This window comes from Zalophus californianus, chromosome 3 (genome assembly GCF_009762305.2).
Source record: "Zalophus californianus isolate mZalCal1 chromosome 3, mZalCal1.pri.v2, whole genome shotgun sequence".
NCBI lineage: Eukaryota > Metazoa > Chordata > Mammalia > Carnivora > Otariidae > Zalophus > Zalophus californianus.
Window position 1 is genome coordinate 186,501,419 of NC_045597.1, and position 21,145 is coordinate 186,522,563.

Sequence of the window (21,145 nt, forward strand, 5' to 3'; positions counted from 1 at the left end):
GTGCTTGAGACTGTGGGGAATTTAGGAGAAAGCAGTGGCCCAAGCAGGCATCCAGGAGCTCACACTCTCCAGGAGCTCTGGATAGGGGAGCCGGATTCACGTGTGAGGAGCCATGAAGGAAAACTCAGATTTAACCCGGGAGAGTCAGACTCACACCATAGGTGGTCGGCAAAGGACCTCTGGGGGGCAGGCCCTGTGTCTTTAGCCCCTTGGCGATGAGCGGGTCTCCTATGCTGGGCCACACAATGTCTGTAAAAGGAGCCAGGGCCTTTGGAAGCTGTTCCAATAGCATGGTGGTAGCGGGACAAAATGGAGGGAGAGGGTGCAGCGGACTCAGTCCTGGAGGGACAAGAGCTGGGCTTGTGGGGTCTCTGTGGCCCAGCTGCTACCACAGGGAGCCAAGCACCCAAGTGGGTATGGGGAACTATGCTGAGGGCAGCTCCCACACCCTCGCACTCAGCGTCCGTGTGGCTGTTCTGGCCTGAGCCCTTCTTGGCCCCTTTGGCCAAGACAGTTGGGTCACCAGGCAAGGGCCTTCAGCAGCCAGTTCTTCCCTGGAGCCGCTGCGGACCAAGACCACATCACACAGCATTACAGGCATCTGTTTATTTGGCAAATCCAATTATTCAAATCATTTTCCCAATGAATTGTGCTAGTTTCACACATGTACATATAACAAGGATGTCTTGGGTTTTTCCAGACTGGGAGGAAGACTATGGTCACATTTAGGGCCAAATAATGTCCCCAGGCCTCCCTTACCGGCAGGCATTTCAGCCATTTCCACAACTAAGTTCAGGGCTCCCCAACTCACTGACTGCCACTTCCTGGTGGGAGTGGGCCCCTGGATGCCCCAGCACTCAGCCCTAACCCTGGCCCTGACCTCTGCCCCTTTCCTGCCTGCTGCGCCCAGAGTGCAGATCTCCCTGCCTAGAGCTGCCTGGCCTGAAGTCCTGGGCCTGAGCCTGCTCCCACAGGCCCTGATGAGTCCCCTGCGACTCGAAAGCCAGGATGGGTCTGCATGGAGAGAGAAGAGGCCTGTGTCCTCCCCCAGTGTGTTGGGATCAGTCAGGGGGAGGGGGGCGTTCTCCAAGGCTCACCCACAAGCCCACAGTTTCCACATAGACCTGAGGCTGCTATCTCCTGCAAGGACCTACATGGCTCATGGACCACCCCCCTACCCCGTCCTGCCTTCTCTGTCACCCAGCTCGGGCAGGGTCAGGCTGCCCACAAGACAAACTTTACGTTTATGAACATCACAGGGGGTGATGGGGGTGGTCAGGGAGCTGCCATCTCCTTTCTCTTAGGAAGCCTGTCCAGCCCTAAGTACACTGGGAGATGTAAATGCCACACGGTGGGCTCCCAGCTCCCAGCACAAAGAGAGAAATTGGAGGAGAAGACTGACCACACACACGCATGGGCTCTGATCCCTGGCCGGCACAAGTGTCCTACTGGGTTTAACAACCCGGCTTCCTTAGAGCCTCTGTGCAGGATGGCCACGGCACTGTAGGCACCTTGGGGCAGCTGGGTCTGCAGAGTCCCTGCCCCGGGCTGCCGCCTCCCGGAGGCCCAGTCTGCGGGGCCGGAGCCTCTCTGATCCTCGTTGGGATCACTCCTCCACACCCGTTTCCACCCCTGCATTGACACTTGCTTCCTCACCCTTCCCTGCCCCTGACCACTGAGCTGGCTGCGGCCGAAGCAGGAGGTAGAGAGGCTCCGGCCTTGGACGGCTCTCGGTAGAGCTGGGGATTCTCAAGCAGGAAGCAGCTCTGCCCTCCATCCTTCCTCCCTGCCACTCCCCCACCCCCTCACAGGGCCCTGTAGCTGCAAGCCTGGGGTAATCGCCCGATCTTGGCCTCCGCCCCTGCCTCCCGTCAGGGTTTTATCTAAACCATCCCCTTCCCCGCCACCCTGCCACCCTACCTTCCGTCCACCAATTGGCAGTGGAAGCCTCTTTCCCTACAGGTAGAAAGTGGTTCTTTTCTTCCTCAGGACCTCCCCCTTTTTCACACAAAGTCTCATCCCACTCACTCCGTCTTGCAAAACCACCCCACAATTGATCCTTGGAATTGTTTTACTGTCTGGAGCAGCCTGAGTCATCAGAAGGCTTTCGGCTGTCACGGCAGCGCCTCCTCAAGATCATCCGAGAAGCCGGGTCCAAACAGTGATCGACTGTTTAGACTGTTTACAGTCTCCACCCAGGAACTGCCAGGAGCTGCTTGCCATCGAGATGGTTCCTCCGATCCCTGGCTGGCTCATTTTCTCCCTCCCAGCCCCTGGAGAGAGACAGTCCTTTGGACAGTGCCACCCAGCCAGCCGCCCAGACCGGACTCAGGTGGGCGAGACGGCACGCGTGCCTTATTCTCCTCTGGTGGAGCCCAGTCAAGCCTGATTCTTTCTCCTCGATCTCAGTGAAACAGCCTAACCAACAATCTCCCAGTCTGTTCAACGTAGCAAGCCGGTCACGTTCAGGAATTTCCCCTCTTCTAGTCTTGTCTCCACCGCCTCTCTTCCCACTGGGCCCGTGCTAGAGCTCCATGTCGTGGACGCCATGATGGCAATGGGGGTGGCTGTCCACTGCCAGCCCTTGGCCTGTCTCCTTCCTTCCCCATGTGCCACCGACACCTTTCCACTCTGTCCCCACTGCCTCCACAACGCATCTGTAGCTTCGCCACGGCCTGGTCCACATCAGCTTCCCTCATCCTTCTGCCGCCTTCTCGTGGACACAGGAAGGTTTGGCTGGCTGTCTGGACCTTTCTTCCTCATAGGAAACTTGGGGCTCTCTGTATGTTCTTGCTCTGCCCTCATCACCCCCACTTGTTATGAGGTTATCGGCCACCAGAGCCCAAGAAGGGATTGGGAAGGGTAAGTCTGCTCTACCTTGCGATCCCCAAACCAAAACGGAGCTTGATACATCCTTACTGCTCCTTCTCTGCCCAGAACACCTTCCACTGTGACCAACCCTCTTGGTTCTCTCTCCTAACTCCTCTCTCTGCCTTTCCAGAATCTTCTAGTCTAACAGAAGGATGGCGGGAGCTGGGAAACAGCCTTGCTCAGATGGTCTCCTTTTTTTCAATTTTTCTGGCTCATGCTTTTTGAGCTTAGAAATAAAGAATTCACCTGGTTCTTGGGTCCTGAGAGATTCCCAAATACTGGGTGATTTACGTTGAGCTGCCTGGGTGCCGGGGAAAGGTCTTTGGAGCATAAAGAGCAAAGACGGTGTTCGGTGAGCATCAAAAGGGAAAGCATACCAGTAGACGTGCCACATTCGTCCACCACATCAGAAACCTTGGAACAGGGTATCTGCTACCAGAATTTGGGGCTGGGGTTTCCATCCCCTGCATAGGTCTTTCTCTCCTTAGCCCCTACTGATCATGGTATCCTGGAGGACCAGCTGGACCCTGGAAGGCCGGTGGGCCATGATGTCCATGCGGAATTCTTTGATGACAAAGTAGTAGCAGAAGACATCTAGGCAGCAGTTGACGTTGGAGAAACACATGGACAACTGCAAGAACAAGCTGATGTTCTGCTTAGCGCTGCACTGCACAATAAAGCCATTCCGTACCAGAAACTGCAAGAAGAAACCCAGGTGGACCGGAAGAAAGGAGACCACAAAGACAGCCAGACTGGCCGCGATTGTCCAGACACAGGCCTTCTGCTGGACCCAGTCCCGGCTGAGGTCTCGACGGCTGATCAGGATGTGAATGCTCCTGGAGGAACAGAAACCCATGACACCCATGGGAAGAAGGAAGCCGAACACCTCAAGGGGGAAGAAGACCTTGGCACTCCAGGTGCCATCGGACATGTTGTGGAAGCATGTGTACTTTTCCACTTTCCCGTGAAAGCTGTAGATAGGGATGCTCCCGGCCCACACCAGAACCCAGATGGTGCAACAGATCCCCAAGATCTTCCTGGGGGACCGGAGGTGGCTGACCAGGAACGGGTACTGGATGGCCAAGAATCTGTCCAGACTAATGAAGCAGATGGTGAAGACACTCCCGTACATGCTGATGAAGTAGAAGCACTCCACCAGGGTACAGAAGAAAGGAAGGGGAGCACGCATGTTGGACAGCGCCATCTTGAAAGGAAGGGACAGCACCAGCAGCAGGTCGAAGATGGCCAGATTGATCATGTAGATGGAGGTGGCTGCGTAATCTGGCCACCTCTTCTTCAGGAAGGAGCTGAAGCCTCGGATGGCCAGCACGTTGAGGAGGAGGCCCAGGAGGAAGGTGGGGGTATGGACCACCAGCTGCATGGTTTTCATCAGCTCATCCACGTCCCTGAAGGAGCAGTTCTGGCTCTTGTTGAGTTGCTGGCTCATGTCCTTTCCTGCAACACCAACAATAGATGAGATGAAGTCCCTCTGGTTCGCTACAAGCGACGGATCCCCAATGACTGTATCACACAGCCATCTGTGCCTACTAAATAACAACTAGAAAACGCAAGAAAGAAAATTGCCTCTAATCCTGCTGCCCAATATAAGTGCTATTACCTTTTTGTGCATTTCGCTCCAGACTCTCTTTCTCTCTCTCTCACACACACACACTCACGCACACATGTGTGCCCGAGTGCCTTTCTCTTTTACAAAAATGGAATTGTGTGTGAACATCTGTCCCTTGTTTTCCATCAGAACTCCTGTTGAAAGTAGTAACAATGACAAACCCTGGCCCAGAATGGCTTAAGAAAAGGACAGAATTTCACATGACTGAAAACATAACTAGGGCAGGGCCGACCTGAGCGACAGCTTGATCAGGAATTCAAATGCTGCTTCCAGGACCCAGCCCCTATTTGTACACTGTCCCTCTGATCTCCACCACCCGCATCTGGGAGGGTTCCCCGAAGGGCTGGTGGCACATCACATTCCCTCGGACATGGTGACTAGTTGTTCACTGGTTCAGGGATGGACACTTGATCCACCCAGAGGTGTTGAAAAGCGACAGTAACTCTTACTTGGGTTTCCAGGAAGGGGGTTGGGGCTGTCTCAGTGACACCTGAAGTTGGAAAGACATAAGGGCTGGAAGTGACAAGCCGGAGACAAGTCAGGGTTTCCGAACAGGCCAAAGACAAGGGTCCAAGGCAGGCCTTGGCCAGGTCTCACTGCAGAGCTGAATCTGGGGGTGTGGAGGGCAGGTGCATGCCACTGGGTATCTCTATACCGTCATAGGTAGCTGCCTTGGTTCAGGCTCCCATAACAGAATACCATGGACCAGGGGCACCTGGGTGGCTCAGTCGGTTAGGCGTCTGCCTTCGGCTCAGGTCATGATCCCAGGGTCCTGGGATCGAGCCCTGGATCGGGCTCCCTGCTCAGCGGGAAGCCTGCTTCTCCCTCTCCCACTCCCCCTGCTAGTATTCCCCCTGCTAGTGTTCCCTCTCTGTGAAATAAATAAATAAAATCTTAAAAAAAAAAAAAAAAGAATACCATGGACTGTGTAGCTTATAAACAACAGAAATTCCTTTCTCACAGCTCTGGAGGCTGGACATCGCAGATCAAGGACCCAGCACGGTTGGGGGAGGGCCCTCTGCCAGGTTGCGGACTGCTAACTTCTCTTTGCAACCTCACATGGCAGAAAAAGGACAAGAAGGCCCGCTGGGGTCTCTTTTCTAAGAACACTGATCCCATTCACGAGGTCTTAATCACCTCCCAAAGGCCCCACCTCCTAATACCACCACCTTGGGGGGTGGGTAGGGGTTAGATTTCTGCATATGAATTTGGGAAGGGGGATGGGACACAAACATTCAGTCCCTAACAGTGGCCCTGGAGCAGATCAAACCCAGGAGACATTCGACCCGACCCAGGAGGCTGGATAGAAAAACCAAAGATGACCCAGACTCCATGCACGCACCCCTCCTTTCTCACGCCCCCCCCCACCCCAAAGGACGCAGACCTGCTGACGTGGCTGGTCTGTGCCAGGCCCAGGAGCACACAGGGCCGCTGCGTGGGAGAGGTCAGTCACACCGGCCACGGCTGCTCCTTGCGCCCCTCCCCACCTTCAGGGACTCCCTGGCAGCGGGGGCAGGGGTCTCAAAATGTAGACGCAGCAGAGATTAGGCGCCAACATTGCCTTTTACCAAGAATCCTGTGCTAGCGACCAATGCACTCATTTGCTGAGCTTCTGTTAGTCTACTAGTTATTTTCTTTTATTGAAAAAGTATCCTATGCATTCAATAAGATATTCAGATGGTACGAAAAGAAAAGAAAGAAAGAAAGAAAGAAAGAAAGAAAGAAAGAAAGAAAGAAAGAAAGAAAGAAAGAAAAGAAAGGAAAAAAGAAGAAAGAAAGAAAGAAAGAAGACAGAAGCCTCTGTTGTACCCCAGAGCCTCGGTTGTCCTTTCTAGAGACAACCTCAGTTAACCATTCTGTGCATAGTTTTTCCAGAAATTTTCCAAGGATATGCATACACACACACACACACACACACACACACACACACACATGCATACGTACATACATATATATATGTGTGTGTGTGTGTATGATGTTGCTTTAAAATTTGGAAAATACTACACCCACAGCTCTGTCCCTTCCTTTTTCACTTTACAACGTTTCTTGGAAATTGTTCCACATCAGCATCTATGAATTGGCTTTTTCTTCTTAATGGCACACTTACAACCTGTTGTGTGGAGATACCACAACCCATTTAGCCAACAGCCTATTGACGAACATTCAGGTTTCATAGGGTTTTACTGGCAAACAAAAACTTCCACAGCGACCATCCCGGTGACATTTCTTTGCTATACAGATATCATTAAGAGAATCCCCATTCTGTTATTGTTTCTCGTCAGTAGAGCTCCCTTGAAAGCTTTAGGAAAGGAAGGACGTGGGCATTTTTAAGACCCTTTATTTGAGTGTTTTTAAGACCTTATGCCATTCCCAAACCCTCCCTAACAGTTGGTAAAAAAGGAATATATTTTTATAACCTCCACGGAGAGATTATGTGTTAAACATTTAACACACATTACTCGAGTTGGTGGCTTTCCTATGTGTTAACCGTTCTCAGGGATTGATGTCACAAAAGATCTAGGAAAATGTATTTTCTCACATTCAAAACTTTAGGCCCCTGAGGTCTGTGTGAATGGTGCCCCCTGGCGTTGTGCGGCGTGGAGGCCTGGTGTAACTGCTCCTACCCGAACACACCTGCAGTAAAAACAAGCTGGCAGGCTGCTTCCTCCAGACTAAAAATGCCAAAAGATCCACAGGCCTATCTCAAAAAACTAGCTAGACTAACTTGGAGCCAGCAAGATAAATTCCAAAAATGACAAGAAAAGCAGGCAAAAATTCAATCCAGGTCTCACCGGAAAGTGTTGCCACACCAAACAGGAAGGCACAATTGGTTCAGAGAATTCACTTAAGCAGCAGAAACAGAAGTAAACCAAGAACCACAAAAAAGGAGTTCAAATACAGGTTTGTGTTTAAAGAGATTCAACATGACTGCAGAAAAAGGAACTTGGGCATCCGTGTGGGGCTGGGTCATGCTCAGGCACACTCCGTGGACGAATCTACCACATCACCGGTGGTTCAGTGACTAGAACTAAAAGAGCCAACAGCAGCAAAAAAAAAAAAATCAGTGACGCCCAAAGGTAAACCCAAACCCAACCCCAACATACGGCTGAATTGAACAGACCAATGAAAAAGGAAGGGAATGTCTGCCTTCAGCTTGGGTGGTGATCCCAGGCTCCTGGGATGGAGTCCTGCATTGGGCTCCTTGCTCAGGGAACAGCCTGCTTCTCCCCCCACTGCTCATGCTCTCTCTCTCTCCCTCTGTCTCTCTCTCTCAAATGAATAAATAAAATCTTAAAAAAAAAAAAAAAGGAAGGGAGAAAATGGTCTGAGGGATGCTGGGGCTTGTCTGACTCGATGGTACCAGGTGGATGTGTGCGAAAAAACACAACTCAGCCCTCAGTGTTCTCCAGCGGGACCATCCTAAAGGTCACATTTGAATTACCGTCAGACTTCAAATGGGAACTTCTCAAACGCTAATCTTTGAAGTCAGAGAAAGTACTCTGGACTGGCAAAAGGAAATCAGTTTGGAAAAAAAAAAAAAAAAAAAAACTCCCAGCTAATGGCAGAGTAAGCAGAGAATCTGAAAAATTAATCCTCTGAATTCCCTCCGAATGTTCAAAGACACCACCTTTTTGTTTTTTTAAAGCTTTTTTTAATTTTTTTTAAAGATTTTATTTATTTATTAGAGAGAGAGAATGAGAGATAGAGAGCACAAGAGGGAAGAGGGTCAGAGGGAGAAGCAGACTCCTCGCTGAGCAGGGAGCCCGATGTGGGACTTGATCCCGGGACTCCAGGATCATGACCTGAGCCGAAGGCAGTCGCTTAACCAATTGAGCCACCCAGGCGCCCGAAACCACCTTTTTTGCAAATCTTCTTTAAAAAAAAAAAAAATCAGGAACTTCTCTGGAATAAGATAAAAAGGCTCCAGGCCGCAGCTAGAGATAAAAGAGTCATTTTTCTCAAAGATGGGCTGCCAGTAAAAGTCAGTCTCCTTGCGGTGGGAGCCAGGAAGCTCCCCACACTTGACCTGCTGCCGGGAGCCCTCGGTGGTCTCTGTGCCAGGCAGTCCAGGGACCCACACCAATGGATCTGCCGCACTGGGTGGGTGGGGGGGTGGAACGCTGGGGAACAGATGTGTTTTTTTTTTTGTTTTTTAAAGATTTCATTCATTTATTTGAGAGAGAGAGAGCATGAGAGGGAAGAGGGTCAGGGGAGGAAGCGGACCCCCTCGCCGAGCAGGGAGCCCGACGCGGGACTCGATCCCGGGACTCCAGGATCATGACCTGAACCGAAGGCGGTCGCTTAACCAACTGAGCCACCCAGGCGCCCCTGGGGAAGAGATGTTAAGACAGGATTCGATGTTGGAGAGATCTCTTAGGACAAATGCCTGTGCAGGATCCAGGGGAGAGCAGGTCTGACATCTGTGGATGGAGAGAGGGAAGGAAGCTTCAGAGGGTCGGGGGAGAAGAGAGTCAGCGCGCAGTGCAGCTCGGAGAACGTGCTGGCCCAGCCGCTGGGGGGGCCCTACGCTCTCCAAGTCAAGCAGGAGTCACCCAGGACTAGTCCCTCTGCCAGGCTCAGTGATGGGCTGGAAGCAGCCCAAGGACAGTGTGGCCCCAGTGTCAACATCACGGTAGAGCCGAAGGGGCAGAGCTGGGCTGTCACCTGTGCTCCCAGGGGGCAGCCGGTTCTCCTGCAGGGACGTTCTCCTGAAGGGAGGCTGGCGCAGCCCCCTGACAGCAACCACCAAGGCTGTCCTAACGCCTTCATTTACATCAGAAGCTGGCTATTGCGTGACAGGCAGTGGTGGGGACATTCCCAATTACCATGCCCAACAGGACCATCTACAGGTGTTAGCTTTCTTCGGCAGGGATGGCGGCGGGGGGGTGGGGGTGGGGGTCCTATTGCCTCGCCGGGAGCATTTGATCGGGCCCTGTCTCCAGCCTCATACCAGGAAGGAAATAGAACTGAGCGGGGAGAGGTCATGGGTCAAGCAAACCGGGCCTGTGAATAGACCAGAAGGGCCCGAGATGACCCTCGTTAGTTAGTCACCGGCAGCGAGGTGCCTGAGAGGTGGGGCTGAATCGAACAATGGAGAAGGGGAGAGCTTGGATGGGAGGAGCTGAGTTTCATGCAAAATTTATGGAGAGAGAGCCCCTCCCAGATGATCTGCTCACATCTTTATTTTTTTATTTTCTTTAAGATTGTATTTATTTATTTGAGAGAGAGAGACAGAGAGAGCACGAGTCGGGGGAGGGGCAGAGAGAGGCAGAAGCAGACTCAGGACTCAGGACCTTGGGATCATGACCTGAGCCGAAGTCAGACGCTTCACCAACTGAGCCACCCAGGCGCCCCTGCTCACATATTTAAATGACATTAATATCGAGCCCTACAAACATCTGTGAATAAACAAACCAAATTCCTTGGAAACTCCTCTGAAAAACTGATTCACAGCAGAAGAGGTTTGAGGGAGAAAATTTGGACACAAGGCTTTCCTACCCAACTGGGTTTCTGTGAAGGTGTGAAGATCATAGAAAGCCACCATCAGATAGGTGTGGCTTCCGGAAAGAAACAGACTCCAAGAGGCAAATATTTAGACCTCCACGAGATAATAACAATGAAGAATAAAAATACAGTTACGGTGAGGATAGTTACAGATGTAAATTTAAAAGAAAAACACCGTAAAAGAGGTCACTTAAAAAAAAAAAAAAAACAAGAGTTAAGACCTTAGGTCAATTCACAAAGAAGGAAGAATATCCTTGGGGTGTATGGGGCAGGGGGTGGGAGTAATGGGGTACAGGTGCAACAAATATTCCATAAAAGGAAATTAAAATTATTGTTCTATTTTGTTTCACTTTGATAATTACAGAAAGTGTAAGAATTTTTTTTATAACCTTGAAGTAACTAACCACTGACTATTGAAAACAGGATGCTTATCTTCAAAATCACCAAAGAAGATAAAAACAAACAAATCGAACCCTATAGCAAAAGAGTAAATAGAGTGGAAAAAGGAATTTGAGGATAGAAATGACGATAAACATAAAAAATTCACACTTTCCTTTATTAACTAACATTTTTAGTTCAATTATGAGATACAACTCTTCATTGCTTATGTTGAAGATCACAGAGAATGATAGAGAAATGGTCAAAGTAGAAGTCCCATGGGGCGCCTGGGTGGCTCAGTCCGTGAAGCGTCTGCCTTCGGCTCAGGTCATGATCTCAGGGTCCTGGGATCGAGCCCCGCATCGGGCTCCCTGCTCAGCGGGGAGCCTGCTTCTTCCCTGCCTGCCGCTCCCTCTGCTTGTGCTTTCTCTCTCTCTCTCTGACAAATAAATAAATAGAATCTTAAAAAAGAAAAACAAAGTAAAAGTCTCATGGTGATATATATGGCAGACAAATATGAACAAAAAGGAAGTCAGAATGGCAATATTCATACCCAACCTTATAGAATTTCATAATAAACCCACACATCAGAACTAAGTTTATTTTACATTAATAAAGGAAAAATTGTGAAGGCCTATATAGTTATCTTGTGCACGGAATGACATCCTATAAGAACACGTGAAGTATAATTGCTAGAATTTCAGGGGCCATTGACAAAGACACACCTGAGTGGCAGACTCTCATATACTGTAAATTTGAATAGATGAAGTAGGCAAAATAGAAATTAGGATGTAGAGTTATGTGAACAATAGAATGAATGCAATTTAATTAATAACTCTTGAAGTTGGTTTTAAACAGAGAGGTAGAGGTGTCTGGGTGGCTCAGGTGGTTAAGTGACTGCCTTCAGCTCAGGTCATGATCCTGGAGTCCCGGGATCGAGTCCCGCATCGGGCTCCCTGCTCAGCGGGGAGTCTGCTTCTCCCTCTGACCCTCTCTCCTCTCATGTTCTCTCTCTCATTCTCTCTCTCTCAGATAAATAAATAAAATCTTTAAAAAATAATAATAAATAAAAATAAATAGAGAGGTAATCCACTTTTTTCTCGAGTATCCAAGAAACGGTTACCAAAATGAATTATCTGCCTACCAAGAAGAGAGTCTTCCATTTAAAAAAAAAAAGCAGAAATGATGTTGGCTATATTCTGATCACAATATGTAGAAATCTTTTGAACAAAAATCTCTTTTTGTTAAAACATTTTCACATCGAGTAATATACCAGGGAAAGAAAATACACAGATACATCAGATGAATGATGTTCTTTCTTTATGAAGGGTATAAAAAATACATAATATGAAGACCCTCAGGAGACAAACAGGCAAAAGACAGTTCCCAGAAGAGGATTTACAAAGAGATAAAACTTTTGCTCATCATTTCAATAAAGAAGCCGGTAAGGGTTCTGTGAAACAGTCATCGATGTGCTGGTGAATGTACACAGCTTCTAGATTTGATAACTTAGAGTACAAGTCAGAGAAACCTTATTAATCTTTCATCCAGTGGTTAAAAATTTACTTTAAGTAAATCAAAGAAAGGAAAGAAAAGTTGTGTACAGATAGTGTGTTTAACATTTTTTCTGATAGCAAAAAACACACACGCATTTAAATGTCAACCAGAGCTTAACTTCACGATGGTAAATCTACTCAATGGAAAATTTTTCTGTCTGATTATGTTACATTTATGCTGACTATGTTAAGTAAAAAACCCACAAACTATAGAACGATACATTCAGAATGACTTCAACTGTGATTAAAAAAAAAAAAAACCCACACATAGGGAAAAAAAAACCTAGAAAAAAATTTCCATATGCCCAACATTGGTTACATTCTAACAGTTAGATGGTGGGTGCTTATTCAATCTTTTAAATCTTCTTCCCTCTCTCTCTCTCTCTCTCCTCTTGCTCTCTCTGTGTATATATTTTTCTACTTAATTAATGATGATATGAAAACAACTTAGCTTTTTTAAGTTGTAGTAAATGCTGGGAGAAAAGGAGAAAAATAAGAGTAGCTGTTGACTTTCCCTAAAAAGAAGAAAAGTCTGGGTGTGTGTTTGAGGCAAGGCAGGGGCGGGAGTGAGGGTCACACAAAATTTAAAGGAATGCATTGGACTAACCCAGGCTCAGCTGATGAAACATCAGTGTTGCCGGGCCAAAGATGAGCACTTCAACAGGCAGCGTCTAACGGACGCGGGGACAATGCATGACAGAATTAGAAGTGACAGATGAGAGAGCAGGTGCCACTTCAGAGAGGAGCAATGGCAACAAGAACCTGATCTGTGATTAAAAAAAAAAAGTTTCAACTGTCCACAGGTCAGCCATCACATCATAAAAATTGTGCACAGCCTAAGGAGTGAAGACTGACACAAAAGACATTCAAAATGCAGATTTCACCATGGAGAGTGGGTCAAGGGAAGGGAAGATATTTACAGAAATCCTCCCAAAGCTTGGACAGCTGTTAAGAGAAACAAATGTCGGAGTTAAAACTTAAATATTTTCTAAATTGGATATTCAGGTTAAATTATCTTTTCTATTGTAAAGGGACCCAAGGAAGAGAAAATTCACAATAGAAACTAAACATGAAAAAACTGCCGCGGCTCTATGTAGACAGCAGGGGGGTAACCCTGTGGAAGTTTACACAAATGTAACAATTACATAATAGAATTACAATACTCCCTAACAGTGATAACACTCCCTCTAAAAAGGGGCATTCATTAAAAAAATAAAAATAAAAACCCAAACCTAATTTTTTTTTGCCGATAAGAAACACAGAGAAAACAAAAAGGCATAGACAGAGTAAAATGATAGGGTAATTTGGTTTATCAGGCACACAGAGCTCTAGAAAACAAAAAGAGAATATGACAAGTAATTTTTTTTCGTAAAAAGAATTGAGAGAGTAACACAGAGACTTTACAGAGGTAAAAGTTACAATGAATAATTAAAACAAAACACTTAATTTCTGTTCTAATGCACATAGCGAAGAAATATATAATGGGAACATGACAGAAATGCAAAAAGAAGTAGAAACAGAAATATAATTGTAGGTAGAGACCTTCATGCTCCCCTCTTGGAGTATCATCGATCAGGTAGACAGAGAAATTTTGAGCTCCAGACAGCCCAATTAAAAAGGCAGATCCGTGAGGACTAAATCATAAATCAAGGGAATACACTTTCTTTGGGAGAAGACAAGGATCTTTCACCAAATGGATCCCATTCCTGGGCCTCGCCCAGGACTTCAAGACAATGGCAAGTCTACCTTTTCTGTCTCAGACCACAAAGAAAGCACAACTATTTGCTGAGCACCATGATATTAATAATATATAATAGGTACTTTTATGCATTCTCTTAAGTGATCTCTTCAGTAATGTGTGTCAGAGATAAAATCAGAACTACATTACTGAAATACTGGAAAGAACGAATCTGTATACACAAAACGCAGAGGTAGTCACAGCTTATGGGGAAATGGAAGTTCTTAAGCATTCTTGCAAACAGGAAAGATGATGAGAAACAAGAAGAACCGGGCTATACTGAGGATCTAGAAGAGGAACTTGGGGTGATGGTGACCCTTCCACTGCTCTGATCACCTGTGCCCTGGGGGCTGTCTCTCTGCTCAGGCTGCATGTGGAGAGGCTAGGGGACCACAGCCCAGGAGAATATGTGGAAAGGACTAGAGTTGCTCACGATCTATAAAAGAATAGACATTTTAGCATCCCCCCATGCTCAAGACATGCTCCACCGTATGACTCCACAGAATGGGCTCCAGATGGCATCAAGAAGGACCTGCCTTGCTAACAGAGTATCTGACAGCAGACAGAGCAGTCTTGCTATGTAGTGAGCTCTCTGTCACCAGAGGTATGTAAGCAAAGGCAGGAGATCCATTTATCCAGAATGTTGTCAGGGGAATTCACACAGACAGAGGATTTTTTTTTTCAATAAAATGGAATCTTCTGTCAATATATTAACGTATTCTAATGTTTAGTGAAGAGGAGAGAAAATAGCCTGTGTGTGAAGAGGGACGGGCCTGGGAGTCCAGAGGCCTCGGCTCCTGGCTCTCTCTGGCTGTGGGGCCTCCGTCTGGGTTCTGGGTTCTCTCCTCCGAACAGCAAGGCAGGAGCCCGTGGCCTCACCGAGCTGGCTCTCTCTGCTAACGGGCCAGGCTCTGGGCTCCGATTCCTGCAGCTGCCTGGGCCCGCGTCCTACCTGGGGCAGCCCCAGGTGTGTTATGACCAGCGGTGACACCTAAACCCAACTGTGTGGCCCAAGCCAAGCCAACCCTCCTTCCGGCAGCAGACGGACTTTGCAGAAACACCAGCAACAGTAAGAATGGAACTTCAGGAGGTTTGAGGGCTGAGAAGGATCCCCAGCCCCCCCTCTCTTTTGCTGCCAAACTCCTCATCCACAGGGAGCACTGTGGTGTGAGCCACCTAAGAGAAGGGAGGGCCAGCCGTGGCCAAGCAGAGCTGATACAGCCTGAGGGCTGTAGTATGAGGAGGAACACTGCCCTGGACCAGTGTCGTCCAGGTTCCTTGCCTGCGATTCTTGTCTCCTCTGGGGGTGCAGCGCTGAAACCCACAGTTAGAATAAAAATATTTACTTGGATGCAGTCATCTGCCACTAACACCATAGCGTAAATAAGTCCATCTGTCTACATCTGAGCTAGGCTTTTGGCCGACACGATGCGAAAAGGAACAGGACACAGAGGGGACAGAGCACATAGAATCTCCCAGACTCCAAAATTTTGCTGGAGCTGCACCCTGAGCCTCACGGGTTGGAATGGAGTTGGAGGAGTGGGGGGTTCAGTTCAGGCACTTGAGATGTGGCCGTCCCTGTGCTTAGTGTTCTGCGGTGGGAACTCGGCACATTCCTGGAACGTTGTTATAATCATGCCCATTTTACAGATGAGGACGGTGAGGCTCAGAGAAGCTAGAGTCTACCTAAGATCAAACAGGTGGTGAGGGGCCTCACTGGCACTCACATTGAGTTTCTCCTTCATCTTCCCCACCCCCATCCCAGCTCCCCATCAGCATCACCAGCAAGAGCATCCAATATATCCAGGAGTCCCCCAGCGACCCCCTCCTCACTTTCCGGCATGCCTGGTTCCACTTAACATCTCTTCTTTCCCCTCAGACTCTCCCCTCCCCTACTAAGAACCTCATCCCTTCCTTCAAATGCCCACTTCCCTGATCCATCTGCATCACCTGAGGTGATTTCCCTACTGTGGCCAAGTGGGGCCGGTCATCAGTGTACCATAGGGGTACACATAGGGAATAACCCAGTTACAATACATAAGAGCAGTCAAAGCTGCCCAGTTGCTTCCTGCACGATCAAGCGGGCTTCCATCACTTACTGCCCTCAGGAGCCCCATGAGGATACAAACTGTCATTGCTCCCATTCTCCAGAGAGGTACACCAAGGCCAAGGTACACCAAGGGAAGTTTACACAACTGGTAAGTGGCTGGCCCGGGCTCCCAAGCCCAGCTGTGGCCTGCCTGGAACCCGTTGCTCAGGGGCTGTCAGGTGATTCCTGTGAGTGTGTCATCTTGGGCTGTGGGTGCTTTCCGGGCCGGTTCAAGGAGAGCAGGCAGTCGGGCCAGCACGAGTGTTGGCACGCAAGCCCAGCTCCCCTGGGGAAGGCTCCTGGGCTACCTACCGTGAGGTCTCCCCACCCCAGCAAGAAACTGCAACCCTGAGTCAGATCAGGAGGAAATTGAGGGCTCGTAGGAAATGTCACTAACATCAGGAGTCCTCTGCCTGCCGTTGCTATTTTCACAGAGACTCGTGGGGGCTGCTGGGTTGCTGGGGCTCCGGCCTTCGGGGACACTGGGTCTGGGCAGATCTGGACAGAACCTAGGCCATGGAGGCCCCGCTGGCCTCAGAAAAGTTACCTGCCATCCGGAAAGCCAGGTCAGTTGGCGGCTCTGTGCCTCGGTTTTTGTAAGTGGCCCTGGTGGGGGTGGGGGTGGGGCTGTTACCTGCCGGGGGTCCAGCGCAGCTGAGTGAGCTGAGAAATGTCATTTGTCCTTCCAGCTCGGTCACCAGTCTGCTCCGGAGAGCACCACTTCCCTCTCTGGGGCTCAGCTTCCTCACCGGTGAAATGAGGGGGTGGGACCAAGATGCTTTTCAAGTGGCTCTCTCCCTCTCGGGTCTGGAGAGGGGCCTTGCGGAGGGTCCCTCCCCACCAAGTGTAGAACCAGAATGGGGCAGGGGGAGCATGTTTCCAGGAAGAGGGTCTCCCTCCCATGACCTCTCGTGCTGACTCAGCTTCCAAAAAGAGGGTGGGGGTCGTGGGGGTGCAAGGAGCACGGGGTGCTCGCAGAGGTGTTAAGAAGCCTGTGGAAAAGCCAGGCGTCACCCAGGGACAGCCAGCGTCGGGAAAGGCTGTCCTGACTTCCAGCCCTTTTGGGGCTTTAGGACGCAGGACTGCTGCCCACACACAGGAGGGGCATAGGGACCAGGAGATCCCATTAGAGACCAAAGCCCGGGCTATTTTTACAGGCCGGGCATGCTGTGACTTTCGGGTGTCTACTGGAACAGAAACTCCCCGAAGTGGGCCTGGGTAATTCCTCCCAGCACATGGTCATCTCTGCAGAAATAGCAGCTGTGTGTGACTGGGGGGAGGTCACCTGGCCCTCCAGAGCATGGGCTCCCCATCGTTGGGTGAAGGGGTTGACAGAGCCGACTGTGACACCCTTTTAAGCTGTCACTGTGACTCTGCTCAGGCAGAACCAAGTTCACTCCCTGCTCCAGGCCCCCAGCTGGCCTGGGAGGGGTCAGCACTGAGGGGCTCTCGGAGAGCGGTTCTCCACTCCGCCCCTCCTCAAAGAGAGCCTCGCCCACCTCCCCTTCTGGCTCTCTTCTCTTTTTTTAATGAATATTTCTGTTGTATTGTTGTTCCTTCTTACCTAAAATTTTGAGTACTGCACCTGGTTCAAATACACTGGTAAACATATACAGTAAGATGTCTCTGCCCCACCACCGCCCAGTCCCCGCCCCCGCAATCCAGTGTCCACCTGCCCCTCGGGGTACCACTGACGACAGCTTCTTCCAGAGTGTCTGTACCAGCACACGTACATACGTGTTCTTGTTTTCTCCCTCTTTTAACACGAAGGATTGAGTCCTACGTGGGCTGTTCTGCATACAAGTCATCTCTCACCCTCCCTCTCTTGAAGAGCTTTGCTAATGGCCCTCATCAAGGGCGTTAATGGTGGACCCCCGGCAGGAGAGTGTGTGGGCCAGAGAGATTCTCCTAAGGGGTAGGCCAGGCAGGGACTTGCCCAAGTCCCCACCCATGGCTCCGGCCTGTTCAGCCAGCTCCTCTCCGCACACTGGCCCTGTCCTGGCCCTGGGGAATCACAAATATGAAGACTTTTTTTCTCAGAGGTTCCTCAAACCTCCCAGAACCAGTCCCTCTGGTCTTGCCCACCCTCTCATCTTTCAGAACAAACCAGAGGCTCTGGGAGCCTGGGGGGATGGGGGAGGCGGTCCTGCCTGCCCACCAGCTGGGAAGCCCAGAGTAGGGGGCTCGTACCTCCAGTTTGACCAATGTCTTGAGCAGCATCTGAGCTCCACGAGCCACTTCCGTGTAGGGCGAGGAACAAGCCACTCTGATCGGCTTTGCCAAAGAGCGGCTCCCCAGGACCTGGGGACTCACCACACCCTCTCCCGTTGCTGCTTAAATTTGCTCCCTCGGTGATTAAAGTTCGCCCTGCACTCATGGGGCATCGCCTCCAGGCTTGCCCCCCTGGGGCATCACAGGGCGTCAGAGCTGGGCCAGAGCCATGCCGGATGCCCTCCAATCCCACCACGGGGGAGCTGCTCAGGGACCAGGGACAAAGGACAAAGTGGGGACAGAAGATGCTAGAAGCACAGAGAACAGCCTAAGTGCAGACAGGAGGAGGGAGAAATGTGATGTTTTGAGTGAGGGCCAGGAGTCTCTGTGCAGCTGAAGCCTGGGTATGCGGGGGACAGGCAGAGCTGAGGCTGGGGGGTTGGCCAGACCGGAGAAGAGCAGGGGTGCTCAGAGGACCCAGGGAACAAATGCAATGGACCAGAAGCCATCCCGTCAAAGAGAAAGTTCTGGAACGGTATAATGCCTTTCTTCTCACGCCCATCCAAATCAGGACCAGCTACAGTGGGATGGGCAGTTCAGGGACTGGACGCAGGACAGACTCCCTCAGGTGGCAGGGCCAGGGTGGGGGGAGGGCAACAGCAGAAACAGGGAGAAATCGGGATGGGAAGGGGGTGTCTGAGAGAAGGGTCGCCATCATCTGAGGCAGCCTGATTCCAGTGAGAGCCATGCCCTCGTGTAGCTGCTTTGTAAACTTGGCTCCTTGCTTAACTTCGGTAAATGGCAGCCGTACATTCCTTCAGTCAACAAGTATTGTTTTTGTTTTTGTTTAAGATTTATTTATTTATTTTGAGAGAGTGAGAATGAGAGAGAGAGAGAGTACATGAGAGGGGGGAGGGTTAGAGGGAGAAGCAGGCTCCCCACCAAACAGAGAGCCCGATGCGGGACTCGATCCCGGGACTCCAGGATCATGACCCGAGCCGAAGGCAGTCGCTCAACCAACTGAGCCACCCAGGCGCCCCAACAAGTATTGTTGTCACAAGTTGTGACAACTTGTGATCACTAGTCACAACGAGTCTGTACCAGGCAGTGGTGATCAAGACAGTAGCATCTCTCTCAAAAACTCTTTTCAGGAGCTGGCATGACAAGGGGGGGTGAAGGCACCCGGCAGGTGTCTGGTACTTGATGACACTGAGCCCCCCAGCCCCCACTGGCATTATGAAAGCCTCAAGGGTCTTTGGGAAAAGAGCAACATAAAGAACAGGACCTTCCTCATTGCTGAGGGTACGGTCCCAGAAATAAGAGGAGGCCTCAACAGAGAAACTGAGGACCAAAAGGCAGGGAGAGCACGATGGGTCCAGCCCCTCTGTGCCCTCCCACCCTCTGATCCAAACCTCCAGGCTCTGCCACAGTTCTGTCCCCAGGCCCGTCCTATGCATTCAGCCTGCACGACTCCCCTGGAGCAGAAATGAGGCGCTTTCCTGGAGTCTGAACCAAGTCCCCCGACACCCCTCCCTCCCATGCTGCCAGCCCTAGTTGCTCCAAAAGACAGCTGGACCCTAATCGCCGCCTGTAGAGATCTAAAACGTTCAGCCTCCTTGAAAGTGGGCACGGGGCAGCTGACAGCATCAACGTCAAGGCGAGGTGGAGTAAAACACACGGCGTGGCGGGGGGAGCAGGGAGGGGGACAGCAACCCTTTAGAACTCACCCCTTCCCCTCCCACACGCCCCCTCCGGCTCTTACTGGAAATGTAGCCGTGAGGTTAAGGCATAAAGTTCTGGACTCTCAGACAGCTGGGTGTGGGCTTTCCTTCAGTTCCTGCCACCACTACTTGAGTAAATTGTTTTTGGAGCTCCCCGCCCCCCATATCGTCCTGCCTGTAGCCATGTATGGCCCTGATGGGACCCAAAGTCCCCCTGAGCAAAAGCTGTCTTCAAGCCAGCATGCAGAGGGGGCCCTTCCCGTGAAGGTTACAAAGACCCGGGGGTTCTGGAAAAGATGGACATGCAAAGCTCCCCCTCCTGCTGAACTCCGGAGAAGAGGTTCTGTGATTTATATCGGAAAGACCTCCCACTTCCAGGGAGTTTCAGAACTCCAAGCAGAGGCCCCCAAGTTAACACAAGGGCTTCTCTGGTCTAGGCTCCCCGATGCCCCGTGGGGGTGGAAAGAGCTTCCAGGACGTTCCTCTGCTCCCACCTGGCAACCAGGGCCCCCTGCCGCTCCTGCCTGGGCCCTGGGCTCCTTGGCATCTGTCAGAGGCCATAGCCGCCAGGAGTTGCACTTGTATGTTTCCTAGGGACGTGTGGGGGGTTGGGAAGGGTGGATCCTTTTGAAATATTTTTCTCTTCATGTTTCCTTTTGCATAAAGTGTACTAAGTCTCTAGCCTACATGTCCATCGGGTGTGTAATACTCTCCTTCACACTTCTGTTATTAACTGTCTACCGTATTTTTTGTGAGTGTTTTCTCCCCACGCCACCCCTTCCCAACCCTCCCCCACGTGCGCACATTTTTATATTTGCTTTGCTGCACGGAAATTGTCCATTCGGGTGTAAGAGTATGTCCTTTTGTTCCCATAAACTGTCTTGGGCACTTTAATAATGTGCGTATCTTCACTGCGCCACAGTTAAAGTACGGTATTCATTTCCTTCCTGGAAACCTTCAAATTGATTTTTTTTTTTTTTAATCCTAAATTGGAGGATAAAAAAAGACTTCTCCAACACTGAGCACCTGGCAGGTCAGAGCTACGGGGGGTCCCAGGCACCCCCCCAAGTCCTCTCTAAGGGTGAAGGCAACACTCTCATTCTCATGCAAAAGCCCTTTGTCCTGGGGCCTCCTGCCCCCAGACTTGGAGTCCTCCACCTCTGCTGACTCATTGTCATCGAATACCTGCCCTTCCGGCCCAGCTGGGCTCAGTCTCCACAGCTATCACCCAAACCCTGCAAGGAGACTTCATTAATGACAGCAACAGCACCTTCCACCATTTATATCAAGAGTCCTCGGGGTCAGTCAGCCGGCAATGCACTTTATAAATAAAATCAATTCATTCCCCAAACCGCCTATGAGGTATAGACTATCAGCCTCATTTACAGATGGGGAAACTGAGGTGCAGCACAGTCTTGAGCCTACAGGGTGCCCCAGGAGCACAGCTGG

The 21,145-nt window shown here is 50.2% G+C and overlaps 1 protein-coding gene across 3 annotated transcripts; it reads right to left on the reverse strand.

The window, feature by feature from the left end:
- Positions 1 to 600: 600 nt before the first annotated feature.
- Positions 601 to 16,510, reverse strand: GPR55 (G protein-coupled receptor 55). Of its 3 annotated transcripts, none has more exons than XM_027590251.1 (2): positions 16,399 to 16,510; positions 601 to 4,326 (listed from the first exon to the last, which is right to left on the reverse strand). In XM_027590251.1, the coding sequence occupies exons 1-2, from the start codon at positions 16,439 to 16,441 to the stop codon at positions 3,356 to 3,358; spliced, it is 1,014 nt and encodes a 337-aa protein (XP_027446052.1). In that variant the 5' UTR covers positions 16,442 to 16,510; the 3' UTR covers positions 601 to 3,355. The 3 variants fall into 3 exon arrangements, 1 of the variants encoding a protein (XP_027446052.1); XR_003519225.1 differs by lacking the exon at positions 601 to 4,326 and adding an exon at positions 8,798 to 8,919 and having other exon boundaries at positions 16,399 to 16,509; XR_003519224.1 differs by lacking the exon at positions 601 to 4,326 and adding an exon at positions 10,556 to 10,820 and having other exon boundaries at positions 16,399 to 16,509.
- Positions 16,511 to 21,145: the final 4,635 nt, after the last annotated feature.

Coding starts and splice junctions, on each gene's coding strand:
- GPR55 (XM_027590251.1), bottom strand. CDS start 16,441: ATGACATTTCTCAGCTCACTCAGCTGCGCTGGACCCCCGGCAG. Junction 4,327..16,398: donor CTGCGCTGGACCCCCGGCAG/GTAACAGCCCCA, acceptor TTGGTGTTGCAG/GAAAGGACATGAGCCAGCAA.